At 37.3% G+C, this 24,422-nt stretch overlaps 1 protein-coding gene across 2 annotated transcripts in view; it reads left to right on the top strand.

The window, feature by feature from the left end:
• SPRED1 (sprouty related EVH1 domain containing 1) overlaps positions 1–21,168 on the top strand; it is a 97,332-nt gene extending 76,164 nt beyond the window's left edge. For both annotated transcript variants that reach the window (XM_063289986.1, XM_063289985.1), the window contains exons 3-6: positions 503–671; positions 1,623–1,672; positions 15,416–15,574; positions 19,127–21,168. In XM_063289986.1, coding sequence (XP_063146056.1) covers positions 503–671; positions 1,623–1,672; positions 15,416–15,574; positions 19,127–19,786 — 1,038 coding nt within the window. In that variant the 3' untranslated portion in view covers positions 19,787–21,168. The remainder of the gene's footprint in view (positions 1–502; positions 672–1,622; positions 1,673–15,415; positions 15,575–19,126) is intronic.
• The last annotated feature ends 3,254 nt before the right edge of the window (positions 21,169–24,422 follow it).

The raw sequence follows: 24,422 nt of genomic DNA, 5'->3' as shown, positions 1-24,422 counted from the left end.
TGTATCAGCTGTCACTTTCAAATCCTATTTATTTATTTTTTAAGCTGAATAGTCCAGAATTGGTTCATTTTATAGACTGTTACACTCCTGTTCAGATATTGTTCCTATAGGTAAGCCTGGGAATAGGACCATTTTAGCAAAATTTTCTGGCAGGGACCAAAACCAGGGATGTCTTGATGATGCTTCCCATTTATACAACTCCCTCTTTCTTTGTGTAGATGTTTCTGCTTTTGATTTCACATTGATTTAATTTTGGGATAGGTTATTAAACTGATGGGCATTTTGTGCTACTCTTACTTTTTAGAGTTTTGTGAATAAGTTTACATTGTCTATTTTAGTAATTAGGTCTTTTAATTAGGTCTTGTTTCCATTTTTTTCTGTGAACAGCTTTAATAGAATGATTCAGTTCTATTAAACAATTAACAATTCAGAGGGGGGTGGGTTGAGAGAGAAAGAAAAGCTCCTTATAGTAACCTCCTCTTTTAACTTGTCTTCTTTTCAGGTGGTTTTGGAGTGTACATTAAAGAAGGGGCTCATTTACAATAAGGTTACGCCAACTTTTCACCACTGGAAGATTGATGACAAAAAATTTGGCCTCACATTTCAAAGTCCTGCTGATGCAAGAGCATTTGATAGAGGAATTCGTAGGGCTGTAGAAGATATATCTCAAGGTATGGATCTGTTATTCAGGGACTTTTTGGTTAAAAAAAAAAAAAAGATTACCTGAACTTAATTAGTATCAGTGCAACTGTGCATCTCCATTTTTTTTTTTTTTTAGTGGGGTAGTTGCTCACTTCATCTGCCCTCACTATTCCATTTATGGCCAGTTTTAAAGAACGGAAGCCAAAAGCATTACTGATATATATATATATATATATGTGCACATATGCAAAAAGAAAATGCTGGTTTAAGTCTTGAAGAAAAGAGAGAGCAGCATGCAGCTGCTATAAACACCATATAAGATACATGAGCAGTGGTTCAAATCAGGATAGAAAGAATGATTCTATTTGTAGCTCCCCATAGTAATTCCTACTGGGCCAAGAAAGTGGCAAATTCAGTGATTACATTAGTATGTTTAAAGGTAATAGAGTTCAGATCTTCATTGGAAAAAAAAACTTTACAACTTTCAGTAGTTGTCAGAGCTTTCCTGCAAAAATACTTAGCTCTCACTGGGCCCTTTCTACAAAATGGATCCATGCCCATACTCTGTATGAGAGCCAGTTTGTAAATGGGCACATACCATAGCATCTGTGTGCTTTGGTCCTTGTTTCAAACTTTATAATGTGCATAATTCCCTGGCCCCAAAGTGGGACTCCTGGGTACAGAGCAATTGCCATTCAAAATCAGTGTATTAAAATAGATCTATTCCTCTTTCTAGCAGGAGAGGGATATGGAAACAAAATATGCCACTGTCTAAAGTGTTTCCTCACATGCTGTGTTTTACTATCTCCTGTATTGTGATGATATAAATATTGTTTCTTATAAAAATGATATAAATATTGTTTCTTATAAAAATGATATAAATATTGTTTCTTATAAAGTCATTGTGCTATGCTTACTGAGAACTCTAGACCACAAATAAAAGCAAGTTAAAATTTTACGTTTGTCTCTTTCTCCCACAGGTTGTCTGACCTCACATGATGAAATTGAAGTGCCTGCAGATGGCTTTCCAGTAAGTGTTTTCTAGTCCATTATGTTAATTACATTGGCTGAAATGACAATAACTCTTAATGCTAAAGGAAAGACTTAACATTCATTTTTATCCATGGGTTGCTAGTTTTGGGACAGTCGTGCCTTGAGAGAAGATTTGGTAGACATCTTTGATTCTTTGGAATGCAAAACTATTACCTGTCCTGAGGAAAACTTTTAATGAATCAGCATAGTTTGCATTCAGACAAATGAGTGACAGGATCTAGAAGCTAATTATGAACTTTTCTAATCCCTGAAAAGAAATGATTCATTGACAGAAAAAGATGCTGAAGCTGTGATAGTAGTAACATATTGCCTGTGAATGTGAGATGAATACAGGATTTAACAAAGCAAGATTGTCAAAAATTGTGTTTTCAGTGTTCGGGTTTGGCCCCAGAGCAGCACTGTTTCTACCTCGAAATGTCTGCTTGGTGCCCTCCCATCAGAGCAGATTGCTGTCAGTCAGGAATATACAGAAACAACAAAAGCTGTGCTCCTAATACAATAAAGGTAAGCTCAGTAATAAATAAGTTTTCAATTAGTGTTAACACAGTGGTCAGCATGGTGTACCTTTCCCAGACTTTAAATGACAGAAATACATGTTTCATTATCACATCATAGAGAAGACTTGCCCAAACATAAACACTAAAGTGGTTCAGGCTAAGCTTCCTAATGTACTGAATATTCAGAAAGCTTTTTAAAATTTCACGTATAGCACTATCTAATGTCCCACCTTCATTTTGAAATGGTACTGTCAGTGCTCAAGGTTATCTGGGAAGAGCATAACTCAACACTAAATGCTACTTTTTTAAGCTTGCCGGAATTTGATTAAAAATAAGGGATGTTCAGGGATAAGGTTTATGGATTTCATTAAGGAAAGCAATTTTTTTCTTAAGTTTAACATGGAGTATTAACCAGAAAAATCTGCTCTGAGGAAAGAAGCTGATGAAGCAGGAACCAGTTCCCAGACTAGAAAGAACCATTCTGTCAGTTGATCAGCTACCCTCCAAGACCATCAAGAGAATCTGACTGGGAAACATGGGATGAAAAAGATCTAGAATTTAAACCCTGGAACAGTGACCCATATAAAGGCTGCGGTGGGCAAATCGGCTTCATTGTGCATACGGCTTCATTCTTTTCTGCAGTAAAGAAATGAATCTAGTTGAGTTATGTCTATGAGCCTTCTGTTGAGTAAACCAATTCCTGAAAAAGGGTTTATGTTTCTGGAGACTAAGATTTACACTTGCTACCACTGAGGTCAGACTGAGGGCTATCTCTTCTTTCTACTCTTATTATATGAACTGAATGTACACTAGTGTGATAATAGAATCTAATTTGCAAGGGATCTCTTTATGTTCTTACCATTCTGGACAGTGCAAGATTTCTCCAAGATCCTGCTCCTCAGAGGATCGTCTGTAGCTCTCTTTGTTTTGGTATTACCTATTTCCTCAATAAGCAAAGGAATCCTACAGCGTGTTTGGATTTTTGAAAGCATGTTGCATACACCCACACAGAATTGCTTCTGCCATCCCTTTTAAGATTCCTAGAATGCTAACACATCCACTTACCTTTGCATTTTTTCTAAATATTTTTTATAAATATATCTGTGGACTTGTAAATAAAATGATGCTAGTACTTTACACTTCAGCAAAGGATTGTTACCTTGTCATGGTGCTGGAGCTTGAGCACCTCAATGATGCCATGAGCTAAACCGTGAAGGGCCACCCAAGACAGGAAGGTCATGACAGAGAGGTCAGACTAAATGCGATCCTTGGGGAAGGTAATGGCAACCCACCCCAGTATTCTTGCCGTGAAAACTAAATGGATCAGTACAACCAGAGCTATGTCGGTATACCATCGGAAGATGAGACCCCCAGGTCGAAAGATGGTCAAAATGCTACTGGGGAGGAACAGAGGATGAGTTCAACTAGCCACAGATGTGATGACGCAGCTAGCTCAAAGCCGAAAGGACGGCTAGCGGCCGACGGTGCTGGTGGTGAACGGCGAATCCGATGTTCTAAGGATCAACATACCATTGGAACCTGGAATGTAAGATCTATGAGCCAGGGCAAATTGGATGTGGTTATTGGTGAGATGTCAAGATTAAAGATAGACGTTTTGGGCGTCATTGAACTGAAATGGACTGAAATGGGCCGCTTCACATCAAATGACCACCAGATCTACTACTGTGGACAAGAGGACCACAGAAGAAATGGAGTAGCCTTCATAATTAATCATAAAGTGGCTAAAGCAGTGCTTGGATACAATCCAAAAAACGATAGAATGATCTCAATTTGAATTCAGGGCAAGCCATCTAGCATCACAGTGATCCAAATATACGCCCCAACCACAGATGCTGAAGAAGCTGAAGTAGAGCAGTTCTATGAGGATCTGCAGCACCTACTGCACAACACGCCTAAAAGAGATGTTATTTTCATCACAGGAGACTGGAATGCTAAGGTGGGCAGTCAAATGACATCTGGAATTACAGGTAAGCATGGCCTGGGAGAACAAAATGAAGCAGGACATAGGCTGATAGAATTTTGCCAAGAAAACTCACTGCATAACAAACACTCTCCTCCAACAACCTAAGAGACGGCTTTATACATGGACTTCCCCAGATGGACAACACCAAAATCAGATTGACTACATCCTTTGCAGCCAAAAGTGGCGGACATCTATACAGTCAGTAAAAACAAGACCTGGAGCTGACTGTAGTTCAGATCACAAACTTCTTCTTGCACAATTTAGGATCAGACTAAAGAGATTAGGGAAGACCCACAGACCAGCTAGATATGAGCTCACTAATATTCCTAAGGAATATGCCGTGGAGGTGAAGAATAGATTTAAGGGACTGGACTTAGTAGATAGGGTCCCGGAAGAACTCTGGACAGAAGTTTGCAACATTGTTCAGGAGGCGGCAACAAAATACATCCCAAAGAAAGAGAAAACCAAGAAGGCAAAATGGCTGTCTGCTGAGACACTAGAAGTAGCCCAAGAAAGAAGGAAAGCAAAAGGCAACAGTGATAGGGGGAGATATGCCCAATTAAATGCAAAATTCCAGAGGTTAGCCAGAAGAGATAAGGAATTATTTTTAAACAAGCAATGTGCGGAAGTGGAAGAAGACAATAGAATAGGAAGGACAAGAGACCTCTTCCAGAAAATTAGAAACATTGGAGGCAAATTCCAGACCAAAATGGGCATGATCAAAAACAAAGATGGCAAGGACCTAACAGAAGAAGAAGAGATCAAGAAAAGGTGGCAAGAATATACAGAAGACCTATATAGGAAGGATAACAATATCGGGGATAGCTTTGACGGTGTGGTCAGGGAGCTAGAGCCAGACATCCTGAAGAGAGGTTGAATGGGCCTTAAGAAGCATTGCTAATAACAAGGCAGCAGGAGACGACGGCATCCCAGCTGAACTGTTCCAAATCTTGCAAGATGATGCTGTCGAGGTAATGCATGCTATATGGCAGCAAATTTGGAAAACACAAGAATGGCCATCAGATTGGAAAAAATCAACTTATATCCCCATACCAAAAAAAGGGGAACACTAAAGAATGTTCAAACTATCGAACAGTGGCACTCATTTCACATGCCAGTAAGGTAATGCTCAAGATCCTGCAAGGTAGACTTCAGCAATTCATGGAGCGAGAATTGCCAGATGTACAAGCTGGGTTTAGAAAAGGCAGAGGAAGTAGGGATCAAATTGCCAATATCCGCTGGATAATGGAAAAAGCCAGGGAGTTTCAGAAAAACATCTATTTCTGTTTTATTGACTATTCTAAAGCCTTTGACTGTGTGGACCACAACAAATTGTGGCAAGTTCTTAATGGTATGGGGATACCAAGTCATCTTGTCTGTCTCCTGAAGAATCTGTATAATGACCAAATAGCAACAGTAAGAACAGACCACGGAACAACGGACTGGTTTAAGATTGGGAAAGGAGTACGGCAGGGCTGTATACTCTCACCCTACCTATTCAACTTGTATGCAGAACACATCATGCAACATGCTGGGCTTGAGGAATCCAAGGCTGGAGTTAAAATCGCTGGAGGAAACATTAACAATCTCAGATATGCAGATGATACCACTTCGATGGTTGAAAGCGAAGAGGAACTGAGGAGCCTTATGATGAAGGTGAAAGAAGAAAGTACAAAAGCTGGCTTGCAGCTAAACCTCAAAAAAACCAAGATTATGGCAACCAGCTTGATTGACAACTGGCAAATAGAGGTAGAAAATGTAGAAGCAGTGAAAGACTTTGTATTTCGAGGTGCGAAGATTACTGCAGATGCTGACTGCAGTCAGGAAATCAGAAGACGCTTAATCCTTGGGAGAAGAGCAATGACAAATCTCGATAAAATAGTTAAGAGCAGAGACATCACACTGACAACAAAGGCCCGCATAGTTAAAGCAATGGTGTTCCCCTTAGTAACATATGGCTGCGAGAGCTGGACCATAAGGAAGGCTGAGAGAAGGAAGATAGATGCTTTTGAACTGTGGTGTTGGAGGAAAGTTCTGAGAGTGCCTTGGACTGCAAGAAGATCAAACCAGTCCATCCTCCAGGAAATCAAGCCGGACTACTCACTTGAGGGAATGTTATTAAAGGCAAAACTGAAATACTTTGGTCACATAATGAGAAGACAGGACACCCTGGAGAAGACGCTGATGCTCGTGAGGGTGGAGGGCAAAAGGAAGAGGGGCCGACCAAGGGCAAGATGGATGGATGATATTCTAGAGGTGACGGACTCGTCCCTGGGGAGCTGGGGGTGTTGACGACTGACAGGAAGCTCTGGCGTGGGCTGGTCCATGAAGTCACGAAGAGTCAAAATCGACTAAACAAATAAACAACAACAAGTACTTTACAGCATCTTGATTTCCCAATTTTAGAGTAAATTGATTAATTTTGGTAAGGCAGGGAGCCTGACAGGTGTCAAGAGAGATTTCCTTGTTAGCTACAGGTACAACATTTCCTTTCCTGAACTAGTAGTTTTGGTTTGGAATATATAAGTCATGAGGCAAATGAGAACAGACATAACAAAGGAGATCAACATTTTCTATTAATAAATATCCTGAACCCATTATCTGCTTTCCTGTTTGCATATATGCTATCAAGAGAAAAATACTCAAATAGTGAATCTTAGATAAAACTGCCTTCTTCCAAAAAGTAACAAATGACTCTACTAATGTCAAATAAGCAAAAAAATGGCAGAGTTATTAGAACAAAGGCAAAGCCAATAACTTTAGAACAATCTTTCATAATAAGATCAGTAACAGCTTATTTCCAAATTTAAAACTTTCCCACTGATAATACTTAGATTAACCAAAAGTTTCTCTCAAAAAAACTTCCTTGGAAACGGAAATACATGTTTTAGGCAAGTAAACAAGCATTTTAAGTCATGTTTTCAAAGTAGTGTGTCCGACATAGTTGATTTTACAGTTCATAAAGTATAACTATAAAGGAAAATTAGTCTATAGCTCTGCAAAAGGAAGTGTCCACACTGTCATCTTAAAGTTCATTCTAGCTTGAATGTTTAAACTGGTCTAATAGAATCTGTTCCAGAGGTTTCACTTGAATCAAGGCTTTCAGTGTTGGTACATTCAGTGATTTCTCAGTAGTTCTAAAATAAGACATCTGAATATGGATTACAGTATTGGAATAACCCCAAAGGGTGTGTGTGTGTATTCATGGTTCATAAGTAGATCACATGTATTTGCAATGCAAACCTTTAAGAGGCAATCACATTAACTTCCTGGTAAGATAATTTATGATTGCAGTTTTCATTGCCTTAAATCAAGAGCAGACAGCCAGAGGTCACAACCATTTTGTGCCTTCCAGATATTCTGCTGAAATTCAGCAACAAAATGTTGAGAGTTCTGATTTGCCCCATTTGGGTGGTGGTGGTAAAAAATAAGGAGAAGAAAGTATTTTAAACCTCTGGGAGGTCCTTAAGGCAACAATCACACCTTAATTGCTTCAAAAAATATTGGGTGATTATTTCCTTGTGGTAGTGGGAATAAGGGGGAAATGAGTAAGCCTCTTTGAAGCTTAACACTTTAACATCATCCTTTAACCTCTCCCAGTATAAAATGGGCCAAATATTTTGGACCACCCATTTAAGTGATACTATATCTTCATCTTTCATGCTTTCTGAAGCCTTTAGAGCAGCCTTTCTGAACCTTTTGGCCCTAGAGGAACTCTTTATTTTTCAGGCCTTGAGGAACCCCTGCACATTCAGGCTCAAATAATAGGCCAGAAGATAGAAAATTATTCTATTTCTTTCATGGGTAGGCCTGCATATATGCATTAACAATGTTCTTCAACTAAAAATAAAGAATGAAGCTTACCTCTTTGATGTGAAGCTGCCTGAATTTGAAATAATTTTTTAAATAAACTGTGATCTCCCAAGGAACCCCTAGTGACCTCTTGCAGAACCCTGCTTTAGAGGCTAAGAAAATTGTTCTCCAAACTTGGAGATAAAATTGCTTGCCTTTGCTTTGAAGAGTACAGCACCCTTAGGTCTTCTCCTTGTATCAGTATCTATTTGGCAAACTTTTGAAAATCAAGCAGTGTCAGTAGCATAGCATGACTTACCTGTTATCCGAAAATGATTTATTTTATACCAATGTTCATATAAAATATACATATTTTGATTAACATATGCAGATACTAAAATGTAGAAGGAAACACAGTACAGCAGTCTTTAGAGAGGATAGTAATTGTTCAGAAAGAATGGGATTGTAATAAAAGAATTTATACAGAGCAAACCACGAAGGAGAATAATATTTAAAATGAACAAGTTGTGTATCAGTACAAACACTTCAAGTCACTAAGTTACAATTATGCTGATAAAGGATTGTACTAAAAAAAACACTGAGCTGGAAGGAAGCACTAGTGTAGTTGATCAAGCTTGTTTTAATTTAATAATGTCGCAGTATTTGTTTTAAAAAGGAAGTCTGAGTCTTGAAATAGACAACACTAATTTGAAAGGTATTATGAGTACCGAAGAAGGACCAGGAAGTTACACAGGAAGAGCTGGAGTAATAGAAATGGAATGAAATGAAGTCCTGCCAAGTAGAAGGCTATGAACTTGGAATGATAAGAGACATTTTTGTTTTTGGCTGAGGACTCAGCTGGAAGTAACTAAATAAAGAGCCAGGGATCTTAGTTGATCAGAAAATGACTGAGCTATTGATGTGGCATTGTGTAGTCAGAAGACCAAAATCAGTTTTGGATTGATTATTCAAAAATATCCAGTATATACAGTAAAAAATAGACTACTGTCAAGCAGTCCAATTTGGAATGCTGATAAATGTTTGAGGAAAAAAGATTAAATTAGAAAAAGGCATTAAGAAAAAATTAGTAGGTTTGGGCAGAATTGAGAACCTGTCCTGGAAGTGCAGCTTAATAAATTTACCACTTTAGCTTTTGAAAAGCTCATACTATATCAAAGTTACAATAAAACAGTGTAATGAGAAAATAAAAGCTAATGGCCACAGATTGACTTATAGTTTAGATGTGAACTCCACAAAAGATAAATATCTTAACCAGTGTGAGATTCATAAATAATTTTCCCAGAGGATTTTTTTAAAAAACTCTGTGAAATCTAATCAGCCTTGCTCTGCTCACAGACTTACATTCAATAAGCAATGTTCCAGAGGCTTCTGTTAGCTGAATAGAGATGGGAATCTTTTCCTTTTTCCCTGCCCAGATACTCCTTTCCATCAAAATCTGCTTCATGGAGTTAGGAGATCCTTTAGAGCACATTTACTTACTTACTTCCCTAACAGTTAAGATATACAAATGTTCTTCAGCATTGTTGGGATAAATTGTAGATTATTTTGTTACATGTTTTAACAACCCCTGTTGGATTTTTACCTGCCTTAAGCAATAATCATTCTATCTTCATAGTGTAAAAATTGCTTCCAGTTCACAAAGCCAAACTGTCTGGTGGGAAACGAAGTTTTCACTGATATTATAAGGCTGCTGTAGACTACTTCTGGCAAGTCACTCTTGGAAAGATAGACGTTTCCCAAGGGAGGGCACTCCTAAAGGAATAATGTTCTAGTAGATAGGATCTTCAGTGCTAATGAAATTAAAAGCAGACCCTCTCTCACTGATTGGAGAATGTGGATAGGTTTCTCTGGGAAAGCATTTCTTTGTTTCTTTGCATTCCATATTTTTCAAGTATCTGCTGCTAACAGCTTTACATATGACACTTGAAGCCCCATTAGAAAACAGTAGCTAAAATCTGCTGACTGGTTTAACGTTGGAAAGAGTTCTTTCTACCATTTGAGTTTGCCATCCGAAAAGCCCCAACATGGAATTTCTTAATGATACTCTGTGGGATTTTACTCAGAAATCATTTTAAATAAGTAGTTTGATTGAACTGATTTTCAATCAAAAGTAGAGGGATTAATCTGGCATTTTTAATCTCTTTATCCAATAATACATTTAAGGTGATTTAAGTGAAGCTTTTTACAACACTATCTTTATGGTTCTTAACCTAAAATATAAATTTTGAATTATTTTTTTCTCCTAAACTCAATCCCACTATCCATATTTGTGGGGAGGGAGATGTGAGTTGTTCTCCAAGTGTAAACTAGGTTTATGATCTATAAAACTTGATTAAGAATGACTTTCTGTAACTACAGGGATCCTGCTACAGGCATACTCCCAGTAGGGGCAACCCTGTTCTCTCTTAACATCTGGATAAGGGAGTTACTTATAAACTCCACCAGAAAATGCTGGCCAGCTCCAGTGAAATAAAGTCCATTCTTATGTATGGCTTATAGCAGGTTGGAACAGGAGAGTTTCTGTTTTCAACTTTCTTTCTGAGTATGCCAGAAAACAGGAAGATGTCACACTCTGTGCCTGTTCTCCCAAGGAATTGACCTAATCTTAAGCAACTGAAGTGAGCACTCCTAACAGTATTGCTGTTCCATTTAAGAGGTAACTTATGCATGAAAATGAGTTTGCCCATGTTTGTAGGGAGGTTCTCACTGAATTGATCAGTGACCTTAACTAACAGACCTAGGCCATGATTCTGAATTTCCTTACATGTCACTAACCCCATATTATGAAAGATGACCAGTTAATATCATTGGGAATAAAGTAGACAAAAGGTGGCAGCTTTGATAATGTGCATGCAGTTGGGATCCTAAAAAAAATGGAACTACTGTGTCTGCGGTTCACCCATGCTTTTAGGAGATGCTTTATATGGGAAATGTTCTGTCTTAAATGGCTAGAAAATATTTCATAGACCATAGGCTGCCTCTGAAGATATTCAGGATGTAGGGCAAGAAGAATGCAACTAACTGGAGGGAAACAGTTGCTGGTACTGAAAGCAGTTGCTGCAGTCTGTGAAACCATAAAGCAGAGGTTATTTCAAATTTGAAGTCTGTGTTCTTCATTTTTTAAAAATGTGTTCTTAAGAAGGGTCCTAATGAGTAAAATGCTTTTCGAGAATGTGGAAGGTCCTATAAAAGGTAAAATGAGTGCAGAATTGGTGTCCCTTTTTTTCAGTTCACTTGTTAAATTACTGTCTTAACATGGCTTACAATAGAGTGCCATGTTCTCTTCTCCAGGCTTCCTTCTGGGAAAAATGTGGAGAGGAGGTTTGAAGACGAGCAAACCCCAATCTGTTTTTTATTTTCTCTACAGCTGTCTTCTAGCTTTGAGTTCTGCTGGGCTGCTACAGCTGGAGTCATTTTATTGCTTTTTCCCAGCATCCTTTTGCCTGTGCACACAGAAATGTTTTAATAGTCTTGGAAAAAAGTCAAAGTATGTCTTAGCAACCATAGGACAGTAATTATTATACCAGCAGCTGAGAGCAAACCAGGTGTCCGTTGTGCATTAAAAACTGGTGCAAGTTCCTTTACAGGTGGTAATAGGTAGCTTATGCCAGTGTTGAGGTTGAAGGATATTGAATGTGGGTGGTGTATAATTGCTTTGGCAGTAGAAAAGAAGCAGGGATTCATATATCTGTGTATGCATTTGTTTACTGAGTGAGATAGAGACCATAATTAACATTAATGCAGCAAGGTTTTTTTTATTTATTTTGCTGTAAAAATGTTGAAGCTTATTTTTCACTATAATAACAGCTTGTAGTGGGCTTCTTGTTGTATTATGTTTCCTGATTACTTTTTTGTTTTGTTACTATTTTATTAACTTTTTTATTTTTAGGAATGAACCCGTGCAAATTCATAGTAGCCTAAAGTGGAGAGTACACCCAAAGGATGTTTTTTGAGTAGTTGCTTAAATTTGTTTTAATTTTGAATTACAGATCTTTTCCATTAAGAAAGTAATCTCTGCAAAAGGAAAGTGAGACAATTTCAAATAATAAAGTCTGTGAATTGCAAAAGTTTGTCAGTTACTTTTTACTGGTACTACTCCACACCTCTTACTTTAGTAAAAGCAGAATTCTTGCACACTATAGCTCTGCATCGTGCCTAAAACCATATAGGCCAATATGTTGCTACAGTGCAGCATCACTGTGTTGCATGTTCCCAGAACTGCAGGAATACCTATGTTGGACAACGCTTATAAAGTGGATCTGTCCAATTTAGTGTATATGCTGCTGAACAATTGCTGGCTTTAGTAAAGAGACCCCAGATGCAAGCTAGGTTTGCAACAGATACTATCACCACAAATTAGACTGTGTCTTAGTTCTACTTGTATTGAATTTTTTTTATCAGCGATGTGTTCTTGACCTTGAAAGAAAACTGTTTCTGATTAAAGTTGCTGATAGAAAGCTGTCCGCCCTTCTATATGCTGATTACTTGATCTTAGTGGCTCTGTTAGAATAGTCTTCACCAGCTGAATTCTGGGAGGACAGAACGTGTGAGAAGTCGTTTTCATACAGATAGAGCAGCGTTCCTCACCTTGGATACTCTCCAAATGTATGGATTTCAGCTCCTAGAATTTCGCAACCAGCCTGGCCAAAATCCTGAGACTCAGCATCTACACATCTGGAAGGCACCCAGTTTGAAGTTGGACTAGAGTATGAAAGACCCTCCCCACCACACACACACACACACACACAGTTTAAAAAATACGGTCTCAAGTGGATTGATTCAATGTCAAACCGAATCGTCTATTTCTTTCTAACATAGAACAACTTCCATTAATTGGGAGTACTTTTCCCACATAAAGAAAATGAAATATTGAGTGGGAATGAAATGTATAAGGTATCTGCTCAGTCTTCCTTTACACAAGGTTGAACTAATTAAATGTAGGGTAATTTTGGCCCAGTTATATACATGTTAGTCTGTGATAATGCCTGAAGAAGAAAAAAGTAAGCATGCAAATCATTTAGAGGGGTTCTTCACATAGGGAACTACCCCTTCAAATCCACTCAGAGTACTGAAAAGGCAATATTTCCTGAAGGCGGCTATTTGTCAGTTGTGACAATAAAATTCAGTGGCAATTGAAAATGAAGAATATACACACACTCAGAGTATGGAGAAAAGGCTTCAGTGTAGCTCTGTTGACCCTTCCTGAGACATAGCTGCAGATTCACAGAGGTGTTTTGTGAAATTGACCTCCAAATAGATTACACAGTCCTACAAGATAGGCTTTCTCATGGTAGAATTTATTCATAATTTATGTAGCTAACTTCTCTGTTAACAGCGTGAATGCTGCTATAGAGATATTTTGATCATTGATGAACAGGTGACTTTCATGTCACTAGTTTTGTTCTATTACGAAATGCAGGCTTCGTGCCCCTGTGTCCTTGAGCTGAAGTGTCTCGTGAAGAATCTTTATTGTATGCCATGTCTAAAGCCACTTCAAATAATTGATTGCCTTCTGCTGGTTAAGACTTATAACCCCAACTTACTGTGTAGTCTCTTGGGATTAAAATTGGCACTTCTCTTTCCTATCTGTGGCATACTAGAAACCCTGCATTATGTTTCTCGCTCTCTCTGCTTGGTTAGTTATTGACATTTTTAGCATTCCTTCTTTGGGAAATTTGAGTTCACAGCCTATCTCTCATAAGACTTCTGTTTGTTGAATGGAACTTTCTCCTCCTTTTTTATTTCCAGCAGCCCTCCCATGTGTCCCCATATCTGCTCTGAAAGTTCACACACGATTTGGAGCAAAGGTTGGGGGAATGTGGGAGAAAAGTGCTACCTCCCCACCCCCCAAGTGGATCGGCTTTTCTTTTATTGTGAAGTGTTAATTGGAAACAATGCTTTTCTACGTTTCATCTGATAAAATAAGATAGATAAGACATCTGTGATCTGTAAGATGTTTGATCTCCCCCCCCCATTTCTTTTTTTCTCTTTTTAAGCATCTTATGTCCTGTAATATTTGTTAGCATACTTGTTTAAGTTAACTAAGTTTGGGTATATTTGGAATATGTTGTTGACTTTCTTCCTTTCTGTTTCCTTTCCTATTGTCAATATGAATGTATGCTTTAAACATCACTGAATGTTTTCCAAATGATATTTAGTACAAAATCAATCACATTATCTTTGTCCATGGACAAAATTCTGTCTGTTCTTTTATTATTTATTTATATGTATAAATATAAATAAAGTATATAGATATATTTCTGTCTCACTTTTGTGTGAAACCTCAAAGGGGGTTATGGAAGGGGAATCTTCCCTAATTCATCTCCATATCAACCGAGGAAGGTTGGGTTGACAGAGAGATCACCCAGTGTGTTTGTGGTCAAGGATGATTTGTCATTTAAGGCTTTTTACCTTAAATTACAACTAATACCTTAACTGCAAAGGTTGGGTTCAATTCTGTAATCATGGATGTTGTACAACCTGAATTGATCAAAGTGTTAAGTAGAGTTTTTCTTAGAACTTAGAAAGGCCATATTAAGTTTTGGAGCCTGTTCACCATACAGTAAATTCCAGACTATCATAATACCTGAAAATATCTCATTTTGATGAAAGTACTGGCAAGTGTACTATGTTCCTTGGAGATGAACTTTGCCTGGTGATGTCTTACATATTAAGGCATGATGTGCATATGCATGCATTTATCCAAAAGTAGCCTAAACTCCTAAAACTATGTCTCATCACACTCTTTTGTAGAGTTACAGTAATTATAATGGAAATGTTGGTTCTAATTATAGTGTAGCTATTGAAGTAAAAACTGCAAGCAATCTCTACCCCCACCCACCATATGGTTGTCCTGTACTGCAGAAGTGAGACTCCTTAACTACATCATTCTAATCTACTTCAGGCCTATTAGAACAAGGGGAGTTGATGTCCTTGATGATCAAGCAAAACAGTCTTAGTGCTAATTGTGGCTTGGAAAAATGATAAATACTCTTTCTGTTCTAGAGCAGTTTTCTCTATTGGAAATTTAAGAACATTTGTGTGGTCATATATCCATATTGTACAGCCCTGCTATTTGTAGATCTGGATGGTTGCTTCCTTGCCCCCACCTCTGATAAAGTATGTTTTGACTTGCTCACTGGGCAAGTTTCTTTAAGGAGTGAGATCCTCAAACCAATTTGTACTCACTAAAAGTTTATTTTGATGCTACATAAATGCTATCTCCACTATTCAAAATAGCATGTACATGATTTTAATACACAATGGGGTATTTTTAATTACTTATGTATGAAATTGATACTTTTGAATATCCTATCCAAGTTACTAACTCAAATTCTAAACAATATTGCAGTGGATTTAATTTTATATAGGAGAAGCAAAGCAAAAAAAAAACTAACCATGCATTTTAACATATGATCTTTTCCAGGCTATTCCAGAAAACACATCAAGTTTGCTAATGAAAGATCAGAGTTTCCAACATGAATCTCTAGCAAGCAATGATCCTCACAAAAGCTTAAGTATAAGACCCTCAGTGTTTGAAGATTTGAACACCAGAAAATCATATTTCCACAGCCAGCCAAACCAGGTAATCCATGAAGAGCAATTTATATATTGAATGTGTCAATAGAGTATCTCTGAAATGCTACCAAAATTTTGTCTAGTAGTGTCACTGTTCCAGTTCAGACACAATGGAATACAGGCATTGTAAAGCATGGCAAGCCTCAGACTTGCACATTGCTGTCTGTCACATGTCAGGGAAGAGACTGGAAGTTTCTGCTTTTAAACAAATCGTGATTCTCCCCATGATTTGACCGTTGCGAGGAACTTGCTTGTTTAAAAGCAGAAGCAGATGCTTCAAACTCATTCCTACAGCTTGCATAATTAATTGATGCATTGGAAATTCCCCCACCCACTTTCTGTGACAGACATTTACTGTTTTTTTTTCCTTCAGCCAGCCTGTCATCTCAACCAATGTCATGCTCAGCTTTCTACCTGAGCAGTTAGCAGCTTGCCAACCCACAGCTAGGAAGGCCCTCTTTGCAATCATTGTTGATAATTCATATTTTTGTAATGCCTCTGCAAATTCACTTGCTGGAACAAAGACATTTTGATGTACAAGAAGGGGTATTTCTAAAGTCAAAGATACTGTGAGACTTCCTTTCAAACTGTCTCAGCACCAAAGGTCAGTAAGAACCATTTAGCGTTTCTAACAAGTAAAGCCATGAGATTCATGATTTTTATGGAAGCTTTCTTTGATTTTAGGCAGACAGAACTAAAATGCATGGCTTTAAGCCGATAAGAAGTCTTTTCCAAAGCCAAAACAAACTTGAAAACTTAAAATCTTTAAAGATAAGAATATATTTCAATTCTTGTGCTTTGTTTCATTTTTCTTTCATGTGCTCGTGTCCAAGCATGGTGGTAGTATCTCACACATTGTTTTTTCAGATTGAGTTCATTCAAATATAGAGAAGCTATCTGTGTTCATGGGTGAAGATCCTACTTGCATACTTCAATAGGTATTTGAACAAACCAGTGTTTGTCCAAACATATGCTGGCTATATGATTCTGAACAGCATTGTAATCCAGTTTCCATCCATGAATCGAATGGTCCTTTTCTTACAGTGCACACTAATTTCCACAGTAGTCACTGAACTACTCTGTAATTAAAATTCAGAACTATCTATAACAAAATGTTTGGTTTGCATGCCCTGCTTTAATTGGGAATGGATCTTTAATTAGATTGCAAAGAATTCCCTATTTAGCTTGCTCGTTATGTAGAGAGTTTTAAACCATTTGGCAAGAGTAACCAATTGCAGTTTTCATTAGTTTGAGCCAAGTAAGTCACCATGAATCTCAAATATTCCAACATAGGCTTGCTCTGCCCTATAATGGAGCATCTTGTCTTTGCCCTTGGCAGGGATGGGAGAGGGTTGTTTGCTTTTTAATCTTTGCTCATAAACTAGAACATTATAGCCAACTTATTTAGTGAATGATGCTTCTGTCATCACCAGCCAATCCTTTAGAAGGCTATGGAAAAGTTATTTCTGTCTCGGTTTTGTGGATTTCCATTGGATGCCAGCAAAGTGAACAACTTCTTTGGTCCTGGCTATGGTTCCTACCACAAGTGTTAATGTATTTATTAAGCAAGTACTTCAAGTAATCAAGGATTTTTTTTTCTTCTAAAAGCATTTTGAAATAATTCAGGCCTGAGTTGCAAGGTTACTTTTACTTCTGCACCTGTACAAAGCCCTACCTCCTTTGCAACATGATTTAACACTCATGTTCACAAGGAACGTTGTAGGCTTAGCTCAACATGAATCACATTCTTTCAACCTTCCTAATTTGGCAGTGGATGCTTGGAATTGCAATGCTACAAATTTAGAAGGCATCAAACTGGAAAAAAACCGGAATCCTCTCAAGTTTGACAATTATATTATCTAATTTTTATTAGATAATAAAAAATTATCTACAAATGTTAAAATAAAATTGGGAGTTAAGCAAAATTAGATGGTTTCTTTCATTGAATTAGTTTTTTGCTGACAGTCTTTCAGGCAGGCCTTAGATATTGAGCATACAGAAGACCTACAAGATAGGGTAAAGGAAGTGCTGATATACAGGCAGCTTCTACTCACACAAAACTGGATTCCACATTTATTCTTTCGAAATTCTGCTTCTTGCCTATGCCCAAGTCACATGAACATTTAACTTGACTGTTAACTGTTCTGTGTGTACACAGTTACGGAATTTGCATTTTTCTTTAACTTTATTCTTTTTGTTTACTTTTATTTACTGTGCAGATTTTCTGTTCCTGTTCAAAAGATTATAACAGAAAAAGCAGCTAACAGCCCTAAAATAACAGCAGTAGATAAAATAATTATTGAATATAATAATAAAATAATTGGAATGCACAGCAGAACTTAAAAAGCAAGGGAGAAACCATATGGATTTTTTGGAAAGATCATTCCAGAAACAGTCTGTTACGTGCTCTTCACCCAACCTGACCACTTTCACAGGTGGATCAAAAAGCAGGATCTTGGGTGCTGTAGCATACCTTACTTTGGAGTCCTTGGTGCTCTCTGAGCCTTGTTGTGCACTGAAGGCATTGCCTAGCCTGGCAATGAAACGTCTGCAAGAAAACAACAAGGCTCAGAGAGCACCAAGGACTCCACAGTTCAACCCTGAGCTACAAATATTCGCTTCAATTGATACCTTACTTTCAAATCATCAATACCAACATCACAGATTGGCTCCAGACATTAATAGGTTGTCTGTATAATTGGAACAGAAATATATACATGCAGACATATGCAACAGCTGAAATGTATGCACCTTTTTAAGGATAGCCTCATATACAGTGCATTACTGTAATTCAGCTGGGATGGAACCAGAACTTGTGTCACCAGTGCAATTAAATTCACTAAATAAGACTACAATTGGCAAGGAGCCCAAGCTGATAAATGCCATTGATGATACCTCCTCTTCCAACTTAAAGAGCCAAGTCCAGGAACACTTCTCAGTTGCATACTTGGGCCTGTAAGGGAAATGTAAATGCATCAGGTCTAAATGTCAATTATTATCTGCAAATATCCTGGCCTGTATCACTTCTGATTAAGCTTCAGATTATTCACTCTTCTTTCTTACATTCATATTTCCAGATACTCATTGGGGGTTTTCACCATCTCCTACAGTTTAAAATAATGTTAGAACTGCATGTCATCCATAGCTTGATGCTATCCCAATCTAATCCCTAGATTCCTTCAGCAGGGGCATTATATGATCATTTTACAATGTTTTATCAACTTTTGGAATCATCACCTTCTTGTTGTTAGTTTTTAATACCTATGCATGCCCCTTATTTTAAAGTGCTTTGTGTGAGAGAGAATGCGAACTTAATAATAGGGGTTGTCAGCACTGCAGATACTTTATATGCAGTGTTTGGTTATTTGGACTGTTGAATAAACATTAAATATGTCAGATATATTCAATAAATTGTGAAGTTTAAGTAAAACTACTCTCCTGAGAAACGAAGTGTTGTGACTTGATACTTTGCTTATTTGAAATGACACAGTCATCAGTGTGGCTTCATGTAATATTAAGGGCCTCTCTTTTCCCTTCTCTTTCCCCTCCTCTTTCGCAGATACCCCAGAAACCAGTCAGGAGCGTCACTTTTCAGGATGAAGAAGAAATTGTTCGAATAAACCCTCGTGATATTTTAATACGTCGCTATGCAGACTATAGGCATCCTGATATGTGGAAAAATGACTTAGATAGGGATGAAATAGATTCCTCACTGCACTGCCCTAAAGCAGACCATAAAAAGTCTGACTATCTGTACCCATCCGGAGACGGACCTAAACTGAATTCCCTAAAAGATTCAAAGAGTTCTGTGGTACTTAAAACACAGCCTCCTTCTATCAAATTAAAAAAATCGAAGAAAAGGAAAGAGGATGGTGAGCGCTCTCGCTGCGTATACTGCCAGGAAAGGTTTAACCATGAAGAGAATGGCCGGGGCAAATGCCAGGATGCCCCAGACCCGATTAGAAGATGCATATACCAAGTTAGCTGCATGCTTTGTGCCGAGAGCATGCTCTACCACTGCATGTCAGACTCTGAGGGGGATTTCTCTGACCCCTGTTCCTGCGACACCAGTGATGACAAGTTCTGCTTGCGATGGCTCGCCCTCATCACTTTATCGTTCATTGCACCATGTATGTGCTGCTACCTCCCACTGAGAGCATGCCACCACTGTGGCGAAATCTGTGGATGCTGTGGAGGAAAACATAAAGCTGCAGGATGAAACAGTCCAGTGCAAAAATGGGCTGACAAGTCTTTATTGTTGGGAAGTATCTAACTCATGGAAGCACTTGGTAAGCAGAAGAGAAAACCCACCCCTAGGAAAGGCCTGTTGTGGAAGACGTATCAGAACTGTGGCATTTGACAAACGCAAGCCATGCCTTTAAGTGCATGGAGCAAGTGGTGAAGGAGTTCCTGCAAAATGAAAGCCTTTTCTTCCAGCTGGTATTTGAAAGAAGTATAAACTGCAGTCCATACTTCAGCACTCTGTACATTTTGTGCTATAGGTGATGGGGGGTGCTCTTTTGAAATAATCCATTTGGCAGAAAATTTAACTAAACCTGCACTAGCAGAAGCTGATTTAAAACTAAGGGAAGTTAATATCTTGGCAGATAGAAGAAATTAAATTGATTTTCAGTGCAACTAAATTACTTATAAATAGTTTTGAGAAACAGTTTTATGTACAAATAACAAATGTTTATATTTAACAAAGTATACGGTACAAATTGTTAAATCTTTCTTCCACTTTCCAGTTCAGCAGTTACGGACCATGTTTTCCAGGCACATTCCGTGATAGTATTTCTCAGTTTTAAATACTTAGTATTTTTATTCATATAGAGAAATCAATATTTTCAGTCTTATTTCCCTTCAACTACATTTTTGTATTAATTTTCTTCTGTACATTCTGGTAATCTGAAAGCCTTTAAATATTAATTATTGTAGTCTTGAATGACCAATGTTTTGTTAAGCACAGATATAATTATCTAATGCTCTTATGAGAACATAACATTTATTTTTATATATAAATAACTCTAATTTCAATGTAATGGCAAGGTTCCTCCCACCCACCCCCACACACACAGCCAGCAGATTTTCTTTTAGGATTTCCTCCTAAAAATGTTGATGACAGATGTTTGGGAAAAGAAAATTACCACTTAGAAATTGTTTAAAATACATACTTATGACTTCGTTTCAACTTGGTGCCAGTTATTCCTTTGAACTATATGTTTCCATTATTTTACATTTATTTGACCTACCACAAGTTAAATGTATGCTATATGACAAACTGTAGTCCAGGTAGGAAAAAGCAAGTTAATTTCTTGTTGAATGAAAATGGATTTTATTTTTTCTTTGAGTTGTAGCATATTAATGAATATGTTTAACTTAACGTTTGGCTGTGTGTTCTAAATGCCATTTCTGGTAATTCCTAAATGTTATCTATCATATGGCATAATAACATAATTAAGCATAGAGGGTTTTTTTATTAATAAAAGTTTAAAGCAGTGGAGCAGTCATTCATTCAAGAAAGTTAAATGGTGTGGAGGAGGGAGTAAAATGTGTCTTTAATATGTTTTTGGATTAAAATTAAAATTTCACACTTTTTAACATCTGTGTTTCTTTAGAAAAATATACACATTGATTTTATTTTCTTCTTAAGATCATGTTTCATCGTACAATTCCCCTTCCACTATACACTCTACCTTTTTCAGAGCCCAGACATCAAAACTGAACAATTGTATATAACATTATTTGTAAAATACCTTTTTAAAAGGGCATTTATATTTATATGACAGCTTGAACTGACAACATTGTGTACATAGATCATCTTGAAGTATTATTTCACATTGAAAAGAAGAGAAATACTTTGATAACTATTGAAGTTAAGAGTTTCTAGTTTTGTACTTTTATCTAGAATAAATAACCTAAGTCAGCAAACGTGACCCTTTAGCAGCAGTCTCCTTTCCTGCAATTATTTTATATCTTTGAAAACTGCTGCATAGGATGTCTTTCATGCTTCATATGGTCAGCTAAACTTGGTTGCCTAGGCAGACTGTTAATTTTTTTCCCAAACAGAGAGGGGGGAGGAGAAAGGGAAAAAAAAACCCTAAGTTTTATTTCCTTCGTGACATGAGAACTACATCTTGTGAATAGCAATTATTAAAACATTCTGTTTTTGATTAAAGTGGGGCATGGTAAAAAACAGCCAAGAAAAGAACTTGCTGGCTGAACAAGAAAGTGTTTTGGACCTCTGCATGTATGTATGCACACATACATATTTAGATATTTTAGGAAACGGCAAGTCTAACTATTTCTGATGAGCGCTAAATATAATACATCTCCTGGTTCCTGTAGCGTTTTTTCACATGGAATTCTATATGCTTTAATACTTTTTCTGAATATGTGCGTTGCTATTTTCAGTGTGTATTTAAACACTTCACTGATAAATGTGTATTATCCTTTGCTATTGAATAAATACTATTCCTACTTGGGAAAGGCATTTAAATATAAATACAGATACTAGGATTTCAGGTTCTTTTCCCCCACTGAACTCATCTGAAGTAACAGCATTGGTCCAATATCATCATGTATTGTGCGATGTCATCCATGTTTAGATTTCTCAACTAGGCATGGCCAACTTAAAAGCCTAACTAGCTTAAGAAATTGCCTTATAAAGAATAAGGCAATTGGTCCATCTCCTTCCATACACCTTGTCAAGCATGGCAATTGTTCTGCTCCAGTCTGACTTCAGACATTTTGTATATATTTTGTTTTCAGAAACTGGAGATGCCTGGGATTTAATCTAGGACTGAAGCAAAATCTCTTTTTCCTAGAATAAACCACTGGATTTTAATTAAACCATCTGCTGACTTAACCTATCACTTAATGAGGTTTATTGTTTAATGGTGCTTAATCATACATTTCAGTGGATATTTATCTCAATGTTGGATGCGTTTCTTGACCATGTTTTTATTTTTCAACCTGCTTTCTCCAGAAAAGAAAGATGAAAAGATAATGTTTTACCAAACATCAGTTCCTGTGCTTCTTAATAGATGAAGTTGCCTCTTGTATAGGTTTTGAAAAATCTCTGCATAATGTTTTATTTCCAGGCCTGGAAAAGTTATTCTGCATGAAAACAGACAGCTCTTTTACTTGGGCACCACCTGCTGGACAAACATGATTTAGATTGTGACTTGAGTCATACAGCCCTTTAAGCAATAATTTGGTATATTGGTATAATTTTCCACCAGGTAGGCAGAAAAGATACCAGAGTCTGCTGATAAAGCTGGAGGTAATGTGCAGCAGATAGCAAGACTTTCCAGTTTCAAACAGTTCAACAATTGTGACAAAACCCTGTTTCCTGCTAAATTAGAATTCTGAAGGAAAGAAACTGCAAGCGGGTGGGAGGGAGCGCAACAGCAGCTTTATGAGTCATACCGTTTACTTGCAAGCTCCAGCTGGTTTTACTTGAAAGAACTTGGGGGTTCTAGAGAAAAAAATAGACAAGCCTAAAGTCGGTATACTACTGATCAACAGTGTACCCGGTCACAAACTGTAGACTCTGTCTATAGAAGATACTTTCTGGCATTTGGCTCTACAGTGGAGAAGAGAGGTTCTTCCTATTTAGCATTTGCAGTTTAATACTTTCTGCTTCTAATTCAGCAGTAAAGAAATGTCATTTTGGAAAGGGAATATTAAACTATTCCTAGTATTCCATATTTATAAAGTATTAATAGCTTTTTTTTTAAGTCATGTTTATCATTCAAACATTCTTGGGTTTCAAGAGAAATAGGTATGGACTAACCTTTAAAAGTTAAGATTGCTTTTCTCTGAAACAGTTCTCTGAGACTTAATATATTCTTTAATTGACCTTTCCCCATTTCCCCCCAAAACCTGGTCTTTGTTGATGGAGGAGAGTTTTTTCCTTCCCTTATCAGTCAAGACCTGGGGAGATTGATTGCGTTCTGGGACAGAATCCCCAAATAATACACATGTGCACCCGCACTTTTTCATACAGTTTAAAAGTAAGTAGCCCAGAACATTATTTCCTTTGCATGTTTCTTGGAGGGGATCACAGAAATCTTGTTCTATTCCTTTAAAACCAAGGATGAATTTTCATACAAATCCAGCCTGTAAGGATTTAACCTCTGCATCAGGGTATTTCTGCAGGGTTGGAGACAGCCAAGTTGGAACATAAGAGAAAAACAACCAGCAAACTTCTAAAATATCCCTCCCCAATCCAGCGACCTCCAAAGACTGCTGGCAAGTCCAACGTATCTGGAAGTCATGAAGTCAGAGAAGGCTAACTTTAGAATACAAGGACAGAACAATTCTTAATCAGCTTGGTTCCTGAATCTACCTTTGTCCACAGTAGTTATTTGAGAAGACACGTGCGTGCATTGAAATAGTTCCCATTTTTTGTTTCTTCTAAATTTTTTGCAGAGGAAAATTTAACTCCCATTTGAATAGCACACAATGTTTCTGTTAATTTATTCTCCAAAGAACATAAAACTACAGTTCATAAACTTCAGTTAAATACTATGAAGACCACAAGCGGATGGTTAGAATGTCTATGCATTTTAGTGCACTGATTTTTAGTGCATTTCCTCCCAAAGTTGCTTAATTTCAATAGTTGTGGGTAGCTCTGGGAACAGAAATAAAATCTAGTGAAAGAACTTTATATTGGGAGCTGCAGTGTAACCTGTATATAAAGTTTTTCCCCCTTTTATTTGTGGATTTTATTTTGCTTAACGCCATTTGTTTTTCACCCTATTCTCAGAAAGTGCCTCACTTGTATGTTATTTCCATTTAAAACTTGCTATATCTTTCTACTAAACAATGTAGATTTTAGTTTCAATTCC

This window comes from Candoia aspera, chromosome 1, assembly GCF_035149785.1.
Source record: "Candoia aspera isolate rCanAsp1 chromosome 1, rCanAsp1.hap2, whole genome shotgun sequence".
Lineage (NCBI taxonomy): Eukaryota > Metazoa > Chordata > Lepidosauria > Squamata > Boidae > Candoia > Candoia aspera.
This window is presented reverse-complemented; position numbering and strand designations above follow the sequence as displayed.